At 32.3% G+C, this 19,021-nt stretch overlaps 1 protein-coding gene across 1 annotated transcript in view; it reads left to right on the top strand.

Annotated features, from left to right (window-relative positions):
* The window catches only part of LOC107447884 (uncharacterized), an 82,587-nt gene that overhangs the window by 32,730 nt on the left and 30,836 nt on the right, over window positions 1–19,021 (top strand). Inside the window, exons 10-15 of the mRNA XM_071181291.2 lie at window positions 1,579–1,610; window positions 8,580–8,658; window positions 9,379–9,563; window positions 13,204–13,479; window positions 16,528–16,663; window positions 17,382–17,515. Coding sequence (XP_071037392.2) covers window positions 1,579–1,610; window positions 8,580–8,658; window positions 9,379–9,563; window positions 13,204–13,479; window positions 16,528–16,663; window positions 17,382–17,515 — 842 coding nt within the window. The remainder of the gene's footprint in view (window positions 1–1,578; window positions 1,611–8,579; window positions 8,659–9,378; window positions 9,564–13,203; window positions 13,480–16,527; window positions 16,664–17,381; window positions 17,516–19,021) is intronic.

A 19,021-nucleotide genomic window follows, 5' to 3' on the forward strand; every position in this document is an offset into this window, starting at 1 on the left:
GTATACAATTCTACTAAGGATAGTCCCTGCTTTTCTATCCATGACAAGCATCCTATTATCCAAAACACCTTCACTCTGAAGGTTTTTTGGACTTAAATTGATGCATTGTCTTGCAGGAAAAAACTGACTTACACCAACTGCAAATGACAATATATTGGTTTTTAACTTCGCTTCCTAATCGGTAGCTTCTACGGCGGATAACATGGTTAAATTTAACACCTTAGCAGATGCATAATAATTAGCATAATGTTAAAGATCCCCATCTTGTTGTAAATTGAAGAAGGTTTTTTTTCATCGCCTACTGTTTCATTTTATCAACAGTTATTTGCGAAATAAAAGAATTAAACAACCTCTCAAATTAAAGAGCTAGATACAAGGAAAAGATGCGAGAAAAGAAGTATTTGTATGAACTAGACAGTTTCGCATGTTATTGCAACGGAACTAGAAAGGAAGATGATTACTTCTCTATTATACACACAGCTGGGTGGAAGTACAATAATAATGGAACCGGAACAGCCTGGTCTGTAGGCTTGTGAGTCTGAATTCCGATTACTGATGGATCCCAGTGTGCGCATGTTAAATTTATCGAGGTTTCTAAGTTCTCCAAGTTTTCATAACAAATCAATTCTTGATCGTTTTCTGAATCAGTCCATAATTACGATCGGTGGATAAATTTATTGGTCCTCTCTGTAAAATGAGCTTTGACGTGTGTCGGACTAAAATTGTATTCTTGGTCATAGATGGCGCCACTCAAAAACAAAAACGCACCCCTCTATCTTCATGTCACTTGATTTCCCTTATCAGTCTTGATGGTATTGGCAAGTAACATTAAATAACTGCAAGTAGTACAACTATATTTAGTTTTCTAACTGCTTTGGAAGTTTGAGTGATGAGTGCGTGATGACTTTGCTTTTTATATACACTGTTCCTGGCCAAATTATTAGACGCACTAAAAGATTCTATGTAAAATCTTAATTATCAGGTGATTATATACAGCTTTATTGTTTCTACGCGACTGATACCTTTACGCACTTGTGTACCTTCGTGTATCAGATGGCTAAATTAGACGATATTTAATATAAATTCGACGATTGGACAAATTAGACGATATATTTTAGAAGTAAAGAATATTTATTTCAGCAAGTATTATATTAGTATATTATAATAATTAGACCAAAATATTAGACACGATCTAGTTTTTTAATACTTACATGTTTTGAACGAGTTTATATGCAATACTTTTATGTTCAAACATTCATGTAATGGGTTTTTATTCAAGAGACTCCTTATATATTTCCTATTTTTATTTATTTTTAACGTACTGCATTACAATATGAACCAATTGATGCACGAACATAAGCAAGTACAAACCATTTTCAGCTGCTTAAAAACAATAAAGCTGTATAGTATTACCTGATAATTAAGATTTAACATGGAATATTATAGGGCATCTGATAATTTGGCCAGAGACTGTACAAGATTACATTATATTTCTACTTTTGATTTTCTTGAAACCATTTAAAAAACACTTTCTTTAGAGAGACTATTTTTGCCACTGATTTGAATTTTTTTTTCCAGGGAAAATGCAGTGTTGATCAAGAAAAAAAGCCGTAAGAAGATTCAATAGTATTTCATATTCATAGATCCCATTTATTGCTAATCTTACAAGTCCATCCGTAATCACCGCTTTTATTAAATGTTTTATTAACCTTGTCAAATACATGAAAACTACGTGTAGCATATTATAACGAAATTGCTGAAAAACAGTCATATTTTTTAATCATTATGAAGTACCCGACAACCGAAAATGTGTTGATGCCTTTAATGATTCACCATGTTATAGAATATTTTTCAGAACCCCATTATGCATATTTTTCAAATTCCACTCTTGACATGATTTGATATGAATGATAACATGAAAGATATGGCATGAAAGATAAACTATAATCAGTCTTTAGGCTTATAACGCATCATATTATAGAAACACGTTTCAAAAGCGCGAAACAAAATATTCAGATACTATTTACAAAATACTTTGCGGTGTCTCCCCTTACGTTGATTTTACTTGAGCTTACCTGCTAAAATGTATGAAGAGTATTAATTATTAAGAGAACGTTTAATAAACTTTTCATGATTAATTAGATCTGTAAACATCCCTATTGTTACGTTTTAAAGCATAGACTCTCAACCTTTTTAACGTTGCCGACCCCTTGAGGAGGAAAAAACTTCTCAACGCACCCTTTGTTGAAAATCAAGTTGTTTGGAGCATGGGGACGCAATGAGTGTACTGAATTATAAAATGCATAATTTTTAGGCAATTTTTTATGCATTCAATTTGTTTGGATTCCTTTTTTTTTAAATGTTTAAGTTAATTCGATACTTTTCTCCCGGCAGTTAATCGCAGTCTAATTGGCATAATCAAAATAAATATGGTAATGAAAAAAAAATACAACAAAGAAAACTATGCTTAAAAAGAATCATTTGCTCTTAGTGACATAATTTTTCAAAAACACCTAAAAATAACTTCCTTACACTGAAAAGTAGTATCAACTGAACAATCAAGTAACTATGTCAACGGGATGATTGTACTTGATAGTCCAGAGCCAGTTTCTTAATATTCAGTTCAATAATTTCAGTGAGGTGAAGATGCAAGTCTCTTCGCTTCACGTTTTCGTTCTCTTTTCGTTTCTCTTTTTGTGACTAGATCCGTAACTACACTGAATCGACAAGGTAGGAGAAGAGGAAGCCAATTAAAAATTTTTGACATTAGTCCACAGACCAGGGAAGAGGCGACTGACGTTACATTGAAGCAAAAACTCTGTGACACACTCACTATTTCAAAGCTTCATTGCTAGTTTAAAGTTCGACCAATTCCTCCTGAATGTGAACAGCTGCTGTTTCAATATTCACAAAAGGGTTCATAACCAATTCAGGGACTTCCAGGGTTCTTTCCGAAAAGTCCATGTACAGAGAGTCAAGGTGTTTGCAATATTCTTGTGTATCACCAGAGAGAATTTCGTCATTCTTTTTAATATACGAAGAGATTGGAAATTGGTTGAACTCATTACTACCAAAATTCTGCTTTCATGAATTTTTTAGAAAGGGTTCAAATTGAGCTTGAAATTTTAAATTATTATCATTAAATTTAACAAATAAAACAGTCAGCGTCATTCTTAAATTCTATCAATTTGCCTCTCATAGCTACATCTCTGTCTTCGTGAAACTCAAGCACAGAGTCGAATACCTATTGAGACAGGCGCCTTTGGATAGCCTGTGAATTTCGGTTTGCAGAAGCAAGCGATATTCTTCATTAATTATTTACATAGCTGTGTGAATCAATCGTTGAGAGCATTACAGCGAATTTTGTTCAGATGTGACAAATCGCAATGCCTGATGCAAACAGTCAACGAGATATAATATAAAGATATAATATATGTATATGATATCTGTGAATCAGGCAATGAACAACTAAAATATTTGGTACGTTTCTCTTCAAAACGGCGATAAACCCACCATGTCGAACCTCTATTGCAGTAGCTCAATCAGTGGCTACAGACATAATATTCACAAGAGGATTGTTTTTCTCTTTAAAATAATCTTTGACACAATTTAAAATAGATTGGGTCCCTTTTGGTATCTACAATCAAGCAAAAAGCTTCACCTCCTAATTTTTTCTTTCTTTCATAAACCTGACGTACTCCAACAGTAAAACCTACATTATTTGGCAAGGTTGATTCATCAACTTAAAGGGAAAATTCGTTGAATATCAGAAGTTTGCATAAAGAAACTTCGTCTTTAGCCATCTCATCAATTCGACAGCCCACTGTATCGCTGCTTAATGGGATATTTTTGATTAGATTGGATGAGACTGGATGCCAATCTTTCTGTTTCTGTTGAAAGTTTGAAAAAACTGTTCTTCAAACTTTTTTGATAGCCGGCAGTATCAACTCTTTGCCGATGATATGTGCTTTCCCAGATTTAGCAATTAATTTTGATATACTATAAGATGCTATCAAACCATCGTCGCATTTTTGTGATGAGGTTGCTAGTAAGCCTGAGACCGTAAGTGCCTTCAGAAACTTGTCTTCGATGTTCGTAACAAATAACAAATCTTTATTTTGTTTGTCAGGATTATTTTTTGCAAATGCTCCTGATAACGGATAGATTCCATTCCCTCATTAGATAAAACTTTGTTACAAAATACACATGGTAAGTTGAGAGTTCGACAGCAATTGAACAAATCCAAACTTTTGGCAATGTATTGACGACACTTCTTTATGTTAGCCGACATTGTTGGTGGCTGCAATATGCAAACGATGAAAGAAAATCATATATATCTTCAAATTAATAAATGATTTACCATAAGGAGCTATTTCTCTCACGTACTTGGCCAAATACACAATAAAATCTCATCGAAACTGACTGGGAACAAAGCTGTAAGGTAGAAAACAAAAACCCTCATCAGAAACAAGGGTTAAATTGAACATCCATACTAAAAGCGCATGCACTTCAATTTCCACCAAATGACTTGAATGAGTCGGAGGCAAAAACTTGCTCTGCGCTGTGCTGGTTCGGATCGGAGATCATTTTATTGCTTGCACAAATGAAGTATCAGATCATCTTAATTTATTATATTAATTTAATCTTTTTTTCTTTAATATTACTTTTGGATTAATTTTATTTATTAAATAAATCTTAATATAGTAATTTTATTTGGAAGTATTAAAATTAAATTTCAATGACAAAACATTCTCAACGCCCCTACCTCTCAAAATATACCCAACGCCTCCCCCAACCACCCGAAACAAGTCCACCGTCCCTCAGCATACTCCCGCAGCCCCCAGAGTGGCGATATCACTCCGGTTGAGGAACAATGTTTTAAAGTAATGAAAGAAAAAAAGTACTGCAGTAAATATTTTAACAATGGGTAATTTCTATGAGAAAAATTTGTATCGAATTTTTGAACGGTCCCACAGTGGACTGATAGTAAATACATGGTCCCCAGTAGAACACAGAAGTCAAGCATCACTGGCTGCTATCAATAAGCTAGTCTGTGACCAGTTTAGTCAGTCTGCGTTGGGATCGAGGGTGCATGGTATTGGTCCTCGTTAAGCTGATCTACCATAAAATGCTCAATTTCGCGCCCAAGCCGCTGGTCTACCAAAGCAAGAGAGCGATCCCCTCTGCAGAGGATCAAAATTGCGATGGTATGCCTTTGGATCATCCTCAGGGATACTTCCCAGGCCGTCGCCAATAGCCCATTGTGCAGTTCCAGTGCTGCTTAAATAAATGTACAAAAGTAGCAATTCTGAACGATTCTCTAGATCAGTACATAAAAATTATTGCTTGAATCGTCTGTCCAAATTAAAGGATCAGAAATGGCTTTACAAGAAATAAATTTTATTATATTAGATAACTATGCGGATTTAACATTTCTGAGAATATAAAATGTGATAAAAAGATTTCTAATATTTATTTTGTAGTAGAACCTTTTATCAATCTCTGCCATTCTACATAATTTGAGCCGCGATGGCTCGGGGGATAGAGAGTTCGCCAGCCACTGAGGTGAACCAGGTTCGAATTCCAGGGATGGCTTGTTGATACGAATTCCGCATCCGGCTTGCACTGACCACAGTGCTGACATAAAATATTCTCAGTGGTAGGCAGATCATGGGTTAAAGTCCCCTTGTCATCAGACTGACCTTGGGTTTTTCGTGTGGTTTTCCTCTCCATGTAACGCAAACGCTGGTTAGTTCCATAAAAAAGCCCCCTATGAAGGCAAATTACTCCCAATGCTTGATCCAGGAGTTCTCTTGTCTTCTGGGTCGGGTTCAAGGCTACGGAGTTGAACATTAGTAGTCGTAAGCCATCAAAAATTGGGTTGGCTGTTTAGCGACGGTTATAAAATAGAAAAATATATAAAATCTATAAATTTTAACTTAATAGTGAAGGAGACAATTTTATTAAAAATCTATACTATTAACTTTTAAATTTTCGAAAGATCGTCATTTATAGTTAGTATTGATTCGCAGCTCTTTCCAGGCTTTATTTTTAATTAAAAATAATGATAATAATTAATTCAACAGAATCGATACTCCAGATGCTTTAACTAAAACAGCGGAAAAAAGCAAATTATTTTTGAATGGAGAATTTTAGATGACAAAAAAAATAACTAGGTTAGGTGGGGAAAAAAGAGCAAAGAAAAAAAGTTGAGGTAAAATTATTTGTCTGTTCGTAATTACAATTCTTTTTTTAAAAAAATAATAATATTAATTAAGGATTAATTACTTAAGGATTACCGAAAAACCCTCACTTGATAGTATTTAACAAAAGAATTAGAACACGATTCAAATATCCTTCTAAATTTCAATAACACTTATTTGTATAGCGATATAATAATAATTAGGCAAAAAATAATTTTTCAACTTGTTTTTTGTTAAAAAAAAAAACAACAACATTAAATTGGGATATTTTATCATATCTTTTAAACATTTTAATTTATCAAAAGTAAAGACTCTGAAAGATGAGAGTTAACCGATTTAATTAATACAATATTTTTAATAATACTATCATATGTTTGAATTTAAAAATACATAAAATATGGTAAGTTCCCTTCATTTAACTTAAAAAAAAACGTATATTAATTACTTTTTTAAGAACATCAAATTAGGCATTCGAATCATACGGGTTTAACCAGCTGAATCGGACAGTGAATTTAAGCAATTGTAATGAGAGGCTTTTTTCCTAGTTCTTTTCTTCTTAATTCTACTATCATATCCAAATTGCATTGTACTACTCGCTTTTCAAAATTCGAGCACATTATAAATCATTGGAATTATAAAACTAAATCTACCAATGCATATCATACTTCATGAATAGAATAAGAGTATTAATTTTGATACGCCGGCCAGACGATTGAGCTGTTATTGTGCCAGACTGCGAAGCCAATGGTTGCGGGTTCGAATCCCGCTCAGGGCATGGATGTTTCTCTCGGTGTGTTATTCTCTATTGTACGATGCGTCAACGTGGCTCACCCTATAAACGGATATCTGTGGCATTGTGGTGTGGGTAATGTTGCTCGCCTCCGTGACTTAGGTTCACAGGTGCCCACTGGGTAACGTTAAATGAGTAATACTTCCAGCATCTTCCTAGGCGAAGGGCACAAAAATTCAGTGCCTGCCTATAGTATTGTTACGATTTAAATAAATTTAGAATAAAATAAATAAAAACATAAAAGAGTGATGGTATCATTAGCAAAACATTGTTCAAATTAATTACCTGATCCTTCGTTCCAGAAGGATCTCCAGATTTCGTAACTGGTCGATTAGGTGCATTTGAAATGGAGTTAAAGAGGGCACAAAGTTCCTTTAGGAAGTGTTAGGAAAATTTATTTTATTCATCAGACATTCTGCTGGTTCACTTTGATGAAGCTGGCTCCCCTTTTACCACATCTAATTATTCTACTGGAACGCACATTTTCAAATTTCGAATCGGATGAGGCTTCCTTTTTATCTCCTTTAAAAAGAGGAATTCTAGCATAGACGATTCGTAAACGCCTGGATTGTAGATTTGGTGATTGTTACCATGGAAACTCGCCAACTATTGGCGACAAGGCACACTTGCTGCTCATCTTAATTTGCCAAAGATTAAATTAAATAAAATATGATTTACCTTTACATTTATTTGAGAGGCTTTAAAATTTAAATATTTTTACATCTTACACTTTAAAAGGGGTGAAGCATTAAGAAACTCATTGGGAGGAGAACTTGAAAATATCAAAAATGAGAACGTTGTTTCTCTCACACTGCGGCTTCCTCAACTCGCCAAGAAGGCACGAGGAAAAGAGCAAAGTGATACACGGTTAAAGTTAGGGTGGGGATAATCAATAAGAAAAATTAGTTGATCAAGTTAAATGTAGTGAAAGGCTATTGCGGTTAAAAGAACGAAACCTGAAAAAACTATTGAGGAGATGAACATCGACGCACGTGTGATGTAGCAACATCATACTGCCATTTGGAAATAAAAGTCTTGATACAATAAGTAAAACCATCTTTATCGACCATGATAATATCAGTTGGGCAGTGGTCTAATATGTCTTTATAAATAAGAGATGAATTTTGTTCTCTGATTATAATTGTTGATGTGTTTGTAGTTCATTTACGTCACACTAGAGCAGCACAATGGGCTATTGGCGACGGTCTGGGAAACATTCCTGAAGAATGATCTGAAGACATGCCATCACAATTTTGATCCTCTGCAGAGTGGATGGCTCCCCTTTTTTGGTAACTCTGCGTGTGAGGTCGAGCACTTTGCGGTAGAACAGTTTAACGAGGACCGATACCTCACATCCTTGGTCCCTACTCAGGCTGATCCAAGTGGTCACCCATCAGCACACTGACCGCAGTCAGTGATGCTTGACTTCTGTGATCTGCTGGGAACCGTGCCTTAACGATTAGTCCACTGCAGGACACTCTGATTATAAAAAAAATTTATATGACCTAATATGGTCATTCAGTTAACTCTTAAATTTCTGTGATTTTTTAAAAATTTTTTATTTATTTAATATTATTTTTTTTAAGATTTGAGAAATTGATTTTCCTTAATATTGATTTGAACAACTTGGAAATAACTACATATAACTGTAGTCCTAAAATTGAAGTAAGTTATTATACCTATATTTCATAATCATCTTTAATTTTTATCAAATTTTATTTCGAAAGCCGAGAATATTGTGTTCAAGATGTTTGACACAAATAAGGTCGCGAATGAAGCACAAAATAATTTCATTTTTCAGTTTTCAAGTAGTAAATATTCTCATAGTTTATAAATTGATGCATTGAAAACATTTTTTAATAAACGAATTAAAAAACATTTATTAATAACATGTTATTGACACTGTAGTCTTGTAGGAATACTAGCGTCTATTTTTTTGTAAGTATAACAGTTCCTGTTTGATATTTTTCATTCAATACAATACAATACAATACAATGTAATGCAAAGCAATGCAATATAGACTAAAGTAAAAAGTTTGTAAGTAAGTAAATTTTTGGGCCATTTTTTTAAAGAATTTATAGTGTAAATGAAATTTCCTAATTTTAAACATTATAATAGTATATCGAAGAGTACATCACATATTAAATATTGGATAGTACATCGATAAATACATATTTTTGCGCTGAATTAATCGTCTTCGAATTTGTCTCTATAACTTTCTATCCCACAGTTTTTAAGAATTTCTATTTTTCATTATTATAATTAGAATATCTTTTTTTTAAAATAAGATAAACATTTCTTAAAAAGTAAAATTTTATAACAACTGAACCGTTATAGAAGTATAATTATCCATAGATGTGTTTACCTTCTCGATTTTATTTTAGAACATTGAACATTTTGGTAACATTGGAGGCTATGTCGGAATCTGGCTGGGCATATCTCTAGTTGCAGTTTTTGATTTCCTGAGTACAGCGTTCGATTTGCTGAAATTTCCTTTTCGAAACTTGACTCTTAAAAAGACTCGAGTGCACAGAATAAATCATCAAAAAAGGAAAAAGTTAGACTTTAGGTAAGACTTCAAAAAGCAAGTAAGACTTCAAAGATTTTAAGCAGATGTTAAACTCACCAACGAAGATGTTACTACATTGTTTAATTTAGACTAAAGCGAAAAACAGTTCTAATAAAGTACAAATAAAGGTACAAGAATTGATATGCTATAGTCTCATTCCTGTAAACAAATACCTTCTCCAGTGTCTAAATGTCAAATTAAATTCTTTAAATGAAATCTTTTCTCGCAATCCACTGAACTTCTGATTCGAACTTTAACAGCAATTCAATTGTTTTACCTTATCTGAAAATCAGCTCCTAAATCACTGAGATTTTGAATAAATTTGAGTTTAAAAGTCATTTTTTCTCCTGTAAATAAACTAAATTTGCCCAATCATAATGTGATGCCACAATTGGCATTACATATTTATTTTCCATCTTTTAAAATATCTTTCACTACTTAAGCTTATTTTTATTAATAGAATTACATTTAAAATAAATCAAAGACTTAATCTTTTAAAAACGAACATGAGCATATAATATTTATCCTTCTCTTATAGATCAATGTAACGGATACTTTTTATTTCATTACTAATGCAGACTTATTAATTCACTGTCTCCTCAAATGAAAACAAAAATCTATTTATAACTTTTTATTTCTAATTTCTAACCGCAAAAATTTTTCAGTTGCATGGTTGTAATAATTCTCATAAATTTGTTGGCGACTCGTGATCGCCAAGGTATTATTTTAAACCCAATATTGATATGATAGTTGGCTTTGTTTTGGCTACATTATAATTTATTAAATCGCCAATTTTGGATCTCCTACCCATGCTTCTGTGTCCGTTGGGAACAAATTACATGTACTTTTAAATTTGGCTTAAGTTTAGGCAGGTCGTGGGGGATTGTCTCCCATAGCCTGTCCTTATTAATATTGGTATGCAAAACTTATTCAACTGAAATTCCTTTGAATAATATTTATATCTTGTATCTCGAGCTCTGCAACTATATGAAATAAAAGCTTTTTATTAATTCTGATCCGGTTCAACTGTTAATTTTCGTCATCTTCTGTTTTTATCATCACAATCTTCAATTTGTCAGTATTCTTCAACTTGGTCCACTATACCACACACCCTCTTACAACACCTGTCTATTCCATCTCAATATAAATGGGCAGCCTGAATATCCTTCCACCATACATAAGGACCTTATTGCATATATTAATTGCTGAGGAATTCATCAAATTTAGTGTCAATTTGATCTTGTGCTTGTTTTATTTTGTTTTATAACCGTCGTTGAACAGCCGACCCAGTTTCTTTGGGTTCACGACTAATGTTCAACTCCGTAGCCTTGTAATTTTAAACCCAATCCAGAAGACAAAGGAACTACTGGATCATGTATTGGGAGAGATTTGCCTTCATGGAGGACTTTTTTGATGGAACTAACTCGTGATTGTGTTACAGTGAGAGGAAGATCCCGAGAACCTCCCACGGTTAGCCTGACGGTAAAGGGACTCTAACCCATGATCCGTCCACCACTGAGGATATTTTACGTCTAAACAAATTAATTGTAACCTAACACATCAACTTAAAGAACACCCTTTATCTATCCATTGTTATTTCTTTTTTCAAACTTGTTCCTTTGTCCCTAATAGTTTGCACAGACGCTTTTGCAATCAAATCAAAATTCAATCGAACTACTGATTTCCACTCGATTTATTACAAAAATATGACAATTTCTGGATTCATATGAAATCATTCGAACGATTTTCGTCTCGTCACAGCATGATAGCTTGACTATGAATTTTAAATTCAATGGAACAATTTCTGACCAATCACAAAGCAAATATTCTCCGTTTAATGGTGGTGGGAAGAAATCAAGAAGATAGGTATATAAAACTTTCTCATATAACACTAACACCCCGTGACAATTTTAAATAAAAAAAATAACTGATTGAACAACGGTATCATATTTTAGCTTTTCTTTTTTCTTAAATTATTATTAAGAGAAGAAAAAATTTCGAATTCCTGAATGGCATTTATAAAGTAATTTCAGGATTGAAATTCGAGACTATGATTCGATTTTCATGACTTGTCACTTTTAATTCACGTTTGTTGTTGTTTGTAATTCATTACTTAAAGAAATAAGTTGCCAATACTTGATTAATTATCCTTTTCTACTAGGCAACTGCAATTATATTATCACATTACAGTTCTCTATACGGACTTGCGTTTTTCGATCTGGTTAGATGCATGTATTTTTTGATGCAAAGGTATTTTGAAATTGCTAAATAAATTAGAAATTAAAATTTTTTATCTTTGACGAATGTTAAAAAGTAATTTTATCATAATTTAAAATATGTTATCAAAGTAGCTTAAAACGCTTAATAAAGAGAATCTTAAAAATGAAAAGTCATCATTGTACCCAAAATTGCTTAAATAATTATTTTTTTCTCTAAATTAACTATTCAATTTTATTTGAAAAAGCGTTTTTTTTAAAGAAAATGCTGTTAATACTTTGAAATGTTTTAAGAATTAAAGTAATATTTTAGATGATTACAGACACAAATAAGGAAGGTTAGAAGGAAGCTTTGTGAGCAGTAGCTAATTTAAAAGTCACAGTTAAAAATTCAAGCAAAAAATCTGTTTTAAAAATAGTCTTCAGCATTGTCTTTAATTTCATCATCTCATATGCATCTGACCACCAAAAGGGATTGTTCAATATTTTAAAACTGTTTGTGCTTTTTTTTCACTTTATAGTAATTTTTACGTTCAATATTAAGTGAAAAAAAGAAAAAGTCATCATCATACTCTATCCTACAATTAGATATAAGAGACACTAAAAATTAACATTGTAAAGACTTTATTTCCACTATCGTCACCATATCAAAATGCTAGATAAAATTAAGGTTTACTCTTTTCAACTAGCAAAAAATATTTTGGGAATACTGAAGAAAAATTCATATATAGTGACCTATTTACGCTGAACCTTCAAAACATCCAAAGAAAAGAGTTTTCATATTGGCAACCAGTATATCGAAATAATTCCTGTAACACTAATGCGAAGGTTAATTCCTATTCGCGGCTCACATAGAACGCACAGTGCTAAAAGACCAACAGTCAATTAACAATTGTGCTTTCTCAGTCTACAATCTTCATATTAGATACTTCGATAATTTTAATTATTTAATATACCTTTTCAAATATTCTTGCTAACACGAAGGAGTAAAATTATGCATGTAATGAGTCCCTTAATGAGTCACTAGAGAATGTATTTTTGGGGAAATAAAATCGTTTCAAGCCTAATGCAGCCTCTAATGAGGCCATTAAAAAGGGCAAAGATTTCAACAATCTAAAACCAATATATTTTACGATGAAACTAACGAACGATAATTATCTATTGCTCTATGAGACTGATATAGTGAATTCTGATGTTTTTAAGATTTCCTTTGTATTTTAGACTATAATTGTTTTTATTTTATCTCTTATTTTTTTTTTGTCTCTTATCTTTTTATATCTTTTGAATATCTGAGATTTTATAACTATCTCTAGTTATGCAAAATTTCTAGTTATGCAATCCATTTTTTTAGTACTTTGTCCCGATTATATTCTTGATATTTTTTTGTCGTAGCAGTCATATATTTTAATTCCATTTCCTTTCAGGAATGTTAATAAGAAAAAACACAAATTTTGGTCCAATTATTTGACGAATACTTTTCGGAATTCGATGTTGAGTGGCGTTCCGCAAATTCTTCTGGCTGAGAGTAAAATCAAGAAATGCGTTCTTACATTGGTCTTTCTGTCTTGTATAGTAGGATACCTTTATCAATCTTCTGAATTCCTGCGACTTTATTGGAAGTACGAAACTGTTGTTGATATACATTTAACTAACAGTAACCTAACAGAATTACCTTCCATCACCTTTTGTAATTATGATGGGTAAGTATGTTAAAACTGCGCATTTTTCATAACCAAAACCTACTTGTTTATTCTACAATTTTCAATATAACTGTTGAGAGTAGCAGAAAAATTTACTTTAATCCTACTTAACTAAACACGTGGCGTCCTAAAAACTGACAAATTGACAGGGGAAGTGAAAGGCACTTTTTTAATGGTTTGGCCCTTGGGTCTACTTCCCATTGGCCTCGGAAGTGCCAGAATTGCTACTCCCTTATCATTACCCAGTGGGCAACTGTGGCTAAGCCACGGCGGTGGATTAGCGTCACCCACGTCATACAACTTCACGCACGGAAGAAAGGACATAGAATACACTTGAAGAGAAAGTCACATTCATGTTAGGATACGAACATGAATGTATTTAATTCATGGTAGGATTGGAACTAACACTCAATGGTCTCGTCGTCCAGTAGACCACTGTGATCGGCTAATGAAAAACATCAATAAGAGGAAAAATTGTCATATGACATAATCACGAAAAACGCATGCAGGCTAGCCTTGAATCTAGAGGGAAAGCTCTTCCTTGGATTTCGAATACACCCGAGATGAAAAACTTTTGAAATAATTAATAAAATAAATATCTTTGTAGTTTGCTAATTTGTGTAATATCTCTCGTTTTTTTAATCACTCCTGTAGTTTGCTTATCGACCTTTGAAACTTTCTTTTTACCGGCCGATACAATATCTGTTGATTTAGTGATAGTCTTTGAGTGCGTTTTGAACGGAATTTCTTGGAATTCTTTAACCTTGCTATTACGATAAAGTGTAAATTCGTATTATTTCTCAATAATGTATTAGATGTAATTATCTGAAAATCGTATAATGCGTTGTGCAATATATTTTGTTTTTTTGCACATTGCATGACTTAGTGATAGCTTTAAATGTGTTTTGAGTGTAATTTTGATTGAGCGGAATTCTCAACCTTCTTATCCAAGATAAATTCTAACTTTACATTACCTCTAAACATAAAATTAGATATACGGGGTTTAAAAAATCATAGAAACTACTTAAATTTTTAAGGCATTCAAATCGGACTTTTTTTATAAGTGTGAATAAAAACAAAATTGTGTGTGAACAAAATTGTGAAAAAAAAATTCTTTAAATATTTTTTGAGCATGTATAGCATCAAAATATTACTTCAAACACTCATTGCTTACGCAATTTCAAACGATTTTTCAAATTACGCTTTTATTATTTATTAAAAATTACTTTCAAAAGTTTGTTTAATTTCAGTGAATATTTCTGTCGTTATAATAAGTAAACGTTTGTCAAATAATTTAGCTGCTATGAAAATGTTTAAGCTAAGTTTACGATATTTTCTGCAGTTGTTTCATATGATAATCAGCGTAATTGACATGAATTACAATGGTGTACAACACAATGGTGTTCTTCTGTTTCTGTCTGATGCTGCACCATACATGGTCAAAGTTGGAAAGTCAATTAAGGGATTTTATCCAAAACTTGTTTATATTACTTGTCTTGTTCATGCACTTAATCGTGTTGCCGAAGAGATCCGTGTAAATTACTCTGATGTAGACAGTCTGGTGTCAAATGTGAAAAAGATTTTTCTGAAAATCCAGTATCGCCAAGAATGTTTCAAAACATTTGCTCCTAGTCTAGCTTTGCCCCCTAAACTAGTAATCACCCGATGAGGTACCTGGTTGGATGCATGCTTATACTACAGTGAAAATTTTCAGATAGTGAAGTCTATCGTCAGTCGTTTTGATTCAGAAGATGCTGCATCAATTAAGATAGTGCGAAACGTGTCGGCCTCTGATAAAATCGAAGGAAACTTAGTATTTATCAAATCTAACTTTGCTATTGTGTCTTCTCCAATTACAAGCTTGGAGAAACAAGAATTGGAATTTTGCGATGCAATAAATTATATTGACGTAGTAAATCGAGTGTTGCAAAAAGCAAGGGGAAAGATAGGACAAAGTGTAGCAGCTAAATTAAGCAAAGTCTTGGAGAAGAACACTGACTTTCCAAACAATGAAGAAAATCTCTAGGATATTAACAGGTGAAGCAACATCTTTTCAAATTGAAGAAGAATTTGTCAGTAAGTGAAACCGTCATTTTCAAGTACGCTCCAATAAAATCAGTAGACGTTGAAAGAAGCTTCTCCAGGTATAAAAATTTACTTTCAGACAAGAGACGTTCTTTTACATTTCAAAATATCAAAAAACATGCAATAATCCAATTTAATTCTGATATTTAGTAATATTATGAGGTTGAAGTTGTTATATTCATTAAAGTTTCTAAACGAAATGAAAGTGTTTTGGAGTCAATGCATTTTCCTTTTTTGTTATTTTAGGATATAAGACATATTTTTCAGACTTTCATGAACGTAGAACAAGTATTGCATTGCTTTATATTTCTTGAAATGAGTCGTAATAATTTTAAAGAGTGAAACATTGTTTTAGTTCAATATTTTTACTTTATTTAAGTCATGTCATAAGGCATTTTTAGATCAATTTTCGCAATTTTAGAGCATTTTTTAAGGGCATTAGTTGAGATTTTTTAGATCATCGAAATCCGGGCTTTACTTATAAAGTTCTTAAAAATAATCATGTAAGTATTTCTTGAGAAATACGGAAAAATGAGTTAGTATAAAAGTGTCTCCATTATTTTATTCAACCTCCGTGAAACTATCTGAATATCGTAACATGTAATATGCAATACATTTTGCTTATTGCACATTGTATGATTTAGTGACAGTCATTAAAAGCATTTTAAGAGGAATTTCTTATAGAAATTTAAACATTCTCGATATAAGTATCTAAATATCTTAGTTTTCCAATAGGACAATATTTGTTTGTTATACCTTAACAAATATAATACATAAAATGTCTGCACGGTAATTGAGTAGAGAATCTTTTAATCTTTGAAGCTAATTTATTCAATAGATTGTCACTTAAATTAGAACTGAGTACTTACTTTTCACTAATCTGTGATATTTTTTACCTGTATCTTCATTTTCAAATGTATTAGAGAAAAATTATGAAACTCTCAATGGCATTCAATTTTGCAGAACAAATATAACGAAGATATGTGAGATGAATCCTATCTGGTGCTCACCATTATCTGAACAAGATCATCTTCCTGAAAATGTCTGTGGTTGTTTACCACAGCGTTATTGTGAAAATGGCACTTTTAAAGATAGAAAGGTTTGTATTTATAAATTCTGTTTTCATTAAATTCTACAGCAGCATTACATGAGACCATTGCAGATGCTTTCTCTCTCGACTTTTATGTATCACTCAAGCCATGTTATTGTGGCGATAATTAATTTGTTTATTTTCATTAATTTAATATAATTAATTTAATAAAATTAATTTTGATAATTAAATGGTATTAATTTGATTTAAAAGTGGTGGTACATTAGTTTAACCAGTAAATTTTCTAGTCGGAAGTGAGAACTTTTAAAACCTCAGAAACTGGGAAAGTGATTTGCAGGGAACCTGTAGTTTTAAACTAAGAAAAATTCATCAAAATAGGATAATTTTTTCAAAACCTTTTTCTGCCTTTTTTATTATTCACTTCCAAACTTTTTGTTAAAACGTATTATTTATTAATAATTTAATTTAAATACAACAGTGAAATAATAATATTTTTATTTCCCCCTGCTTTATTTGTAAACCCACCCACACATGCACACAGACACACACACACACACACACACACACACACACACACACACACACACACACACACACACACACACACACACACACACACACACACACACACACACACACATATATATATATATATATATATATATATATATATATATATATATCGTACGTGCGATTGTTAGTTTTCAGATCATGAATAAAACCTGGGTTATATTTCATTCCATACTGAAAATCATTTACTTTATAGGTTCTTCCTTTTGATACCTATGGTGATATAGCTTCATTTTCACCCGATGAACGCCTAGAGTATGTTCAAGATTTAAATGATGTAATACGTAGCTGTTCTTTCGTGGAGCGTGGAAAACATCCCGAGGATTGTGAGTAAGTTTTATGTTGCGTTGTAACAACAAAACACGAAACTAGTTTCAGGCATTGTAGTTTAAAGTTCGTATGATAGATTCTGGATGTTTCTTATTAAAGTCCTTAAAATTTTCTTTTCATACATCTTCACATCTACTAAATCTGGAAATTTTCTGTGTGCATGGTTGTTCGTGCTTTAAGAATTTGAGAGCCGGTGCACCTGTTTAAATCTCGTTTCTTGATGAAGTTTTTAAATTTTCATCACAATGACTATGATTGATACTCAATCTCCAGCAGCATTTAGTTCTCATGTAATATAAGATAAATAAGTAATAAAACTCACTATTGAAACTGATTTTCAGATACTAATGTTTCATAATAGTCCCGTTCATTTTGAAATAACTGGTTGAAACTGGCCATAGTGATACTATAATTTTGTTTTAAACTTCCTTTCTAAGCCCTTCTTACTTTTCTGGGTCTTTTATGTACGTACTAGTGGGCTGCTCTCTAACGCTTGCCAACCCCCAAAAATTGCTACGCAATCTTATATGTTTACAGGAGGATCGTGTCGAACATTTATGACCTAAACGCCAGAATTAAAACCGCAATAGCCTCTGTGGATGCCGACATGCTTGCTGCCACCTGGCGTGAAATTGACCATCGACTTGATATTCTCCGTGCGACGAAGGGGGCACACGTGGAAGTTCATTGACAAGGGTCATGAAACTTTTTGATTCCATCTAACCATTTATGTTATTAATTTTAATCTATCTTTATTATTTTATGAGTTATTGAACATCAAAATGGGTCCGGGATTTTATAAACGCACTGCATTTAACATTTTTCGTTTGAAGATCAAGAAAGTTTTCTATCAAAGCTTATCCTGATAAGAAATAATTTTTACAAACACAACGCATCTTCACTGTGTCCTAACTTTAGGGGGTGGGATCGATTTCCCAAACAATTTATTCGTCAAAACTTAGTAATCCTCAAAATGCAACGGATGATGGTAATCTAACCATCATTTTTTTGAATAATGTACATATGTCATTCTTCTTTTTCTATCTTTATTTATGATAATGAATTTAATTTTTTTGAAATGAGAAATTGGAAGACTTTAAATGTTAAAAAAATCTTTATAGGAAAAGTAAAATTAATAAGAACAATAGATTTTTTTTTTAGGAATAACCCTTAAATCACAGTAACAAAATACAATCTGGAACTGTATTGGAGGTTAGATATTATGTACGGATAAAAAAAAATGTATTTTTCTGAACCTTGACCAATAATAAGTGCACTACAACTTAAATTTTTTTTTTTTGCTTTTTGGAGGAAAAAAAATTGATTGATTTATATATCAAAATTCAAAATTGTTCATTATTTACTGTTTTTGAAGAAGAAAAGTCAACAAGCTTCTAGTGTAATCTGGAATGTCTCGTTTTGTTTTTTTTCTAGATCGTTGAAACTTCAGATAAATTTTTTCGCAAAAATATCCCAACGCTTCTTAGATCACAAAAATAGTCGCCA

This window comes from Parasteatoda tepidariorum, chromosome 8, assembly GCF_982258835.1.
Source record: "Parasteatoda tepidariorum strain Cologne lab strain chromosome 8, Ptep-v5.0, whole genome shotgun sequence".
Taxonomy (NCBI): Eukaryota; Metazoa; Arthropoda; class Arachnida; order Araneae; family Theridiidae; genus Parasteatoda; species Parasteatoda tepidariorum.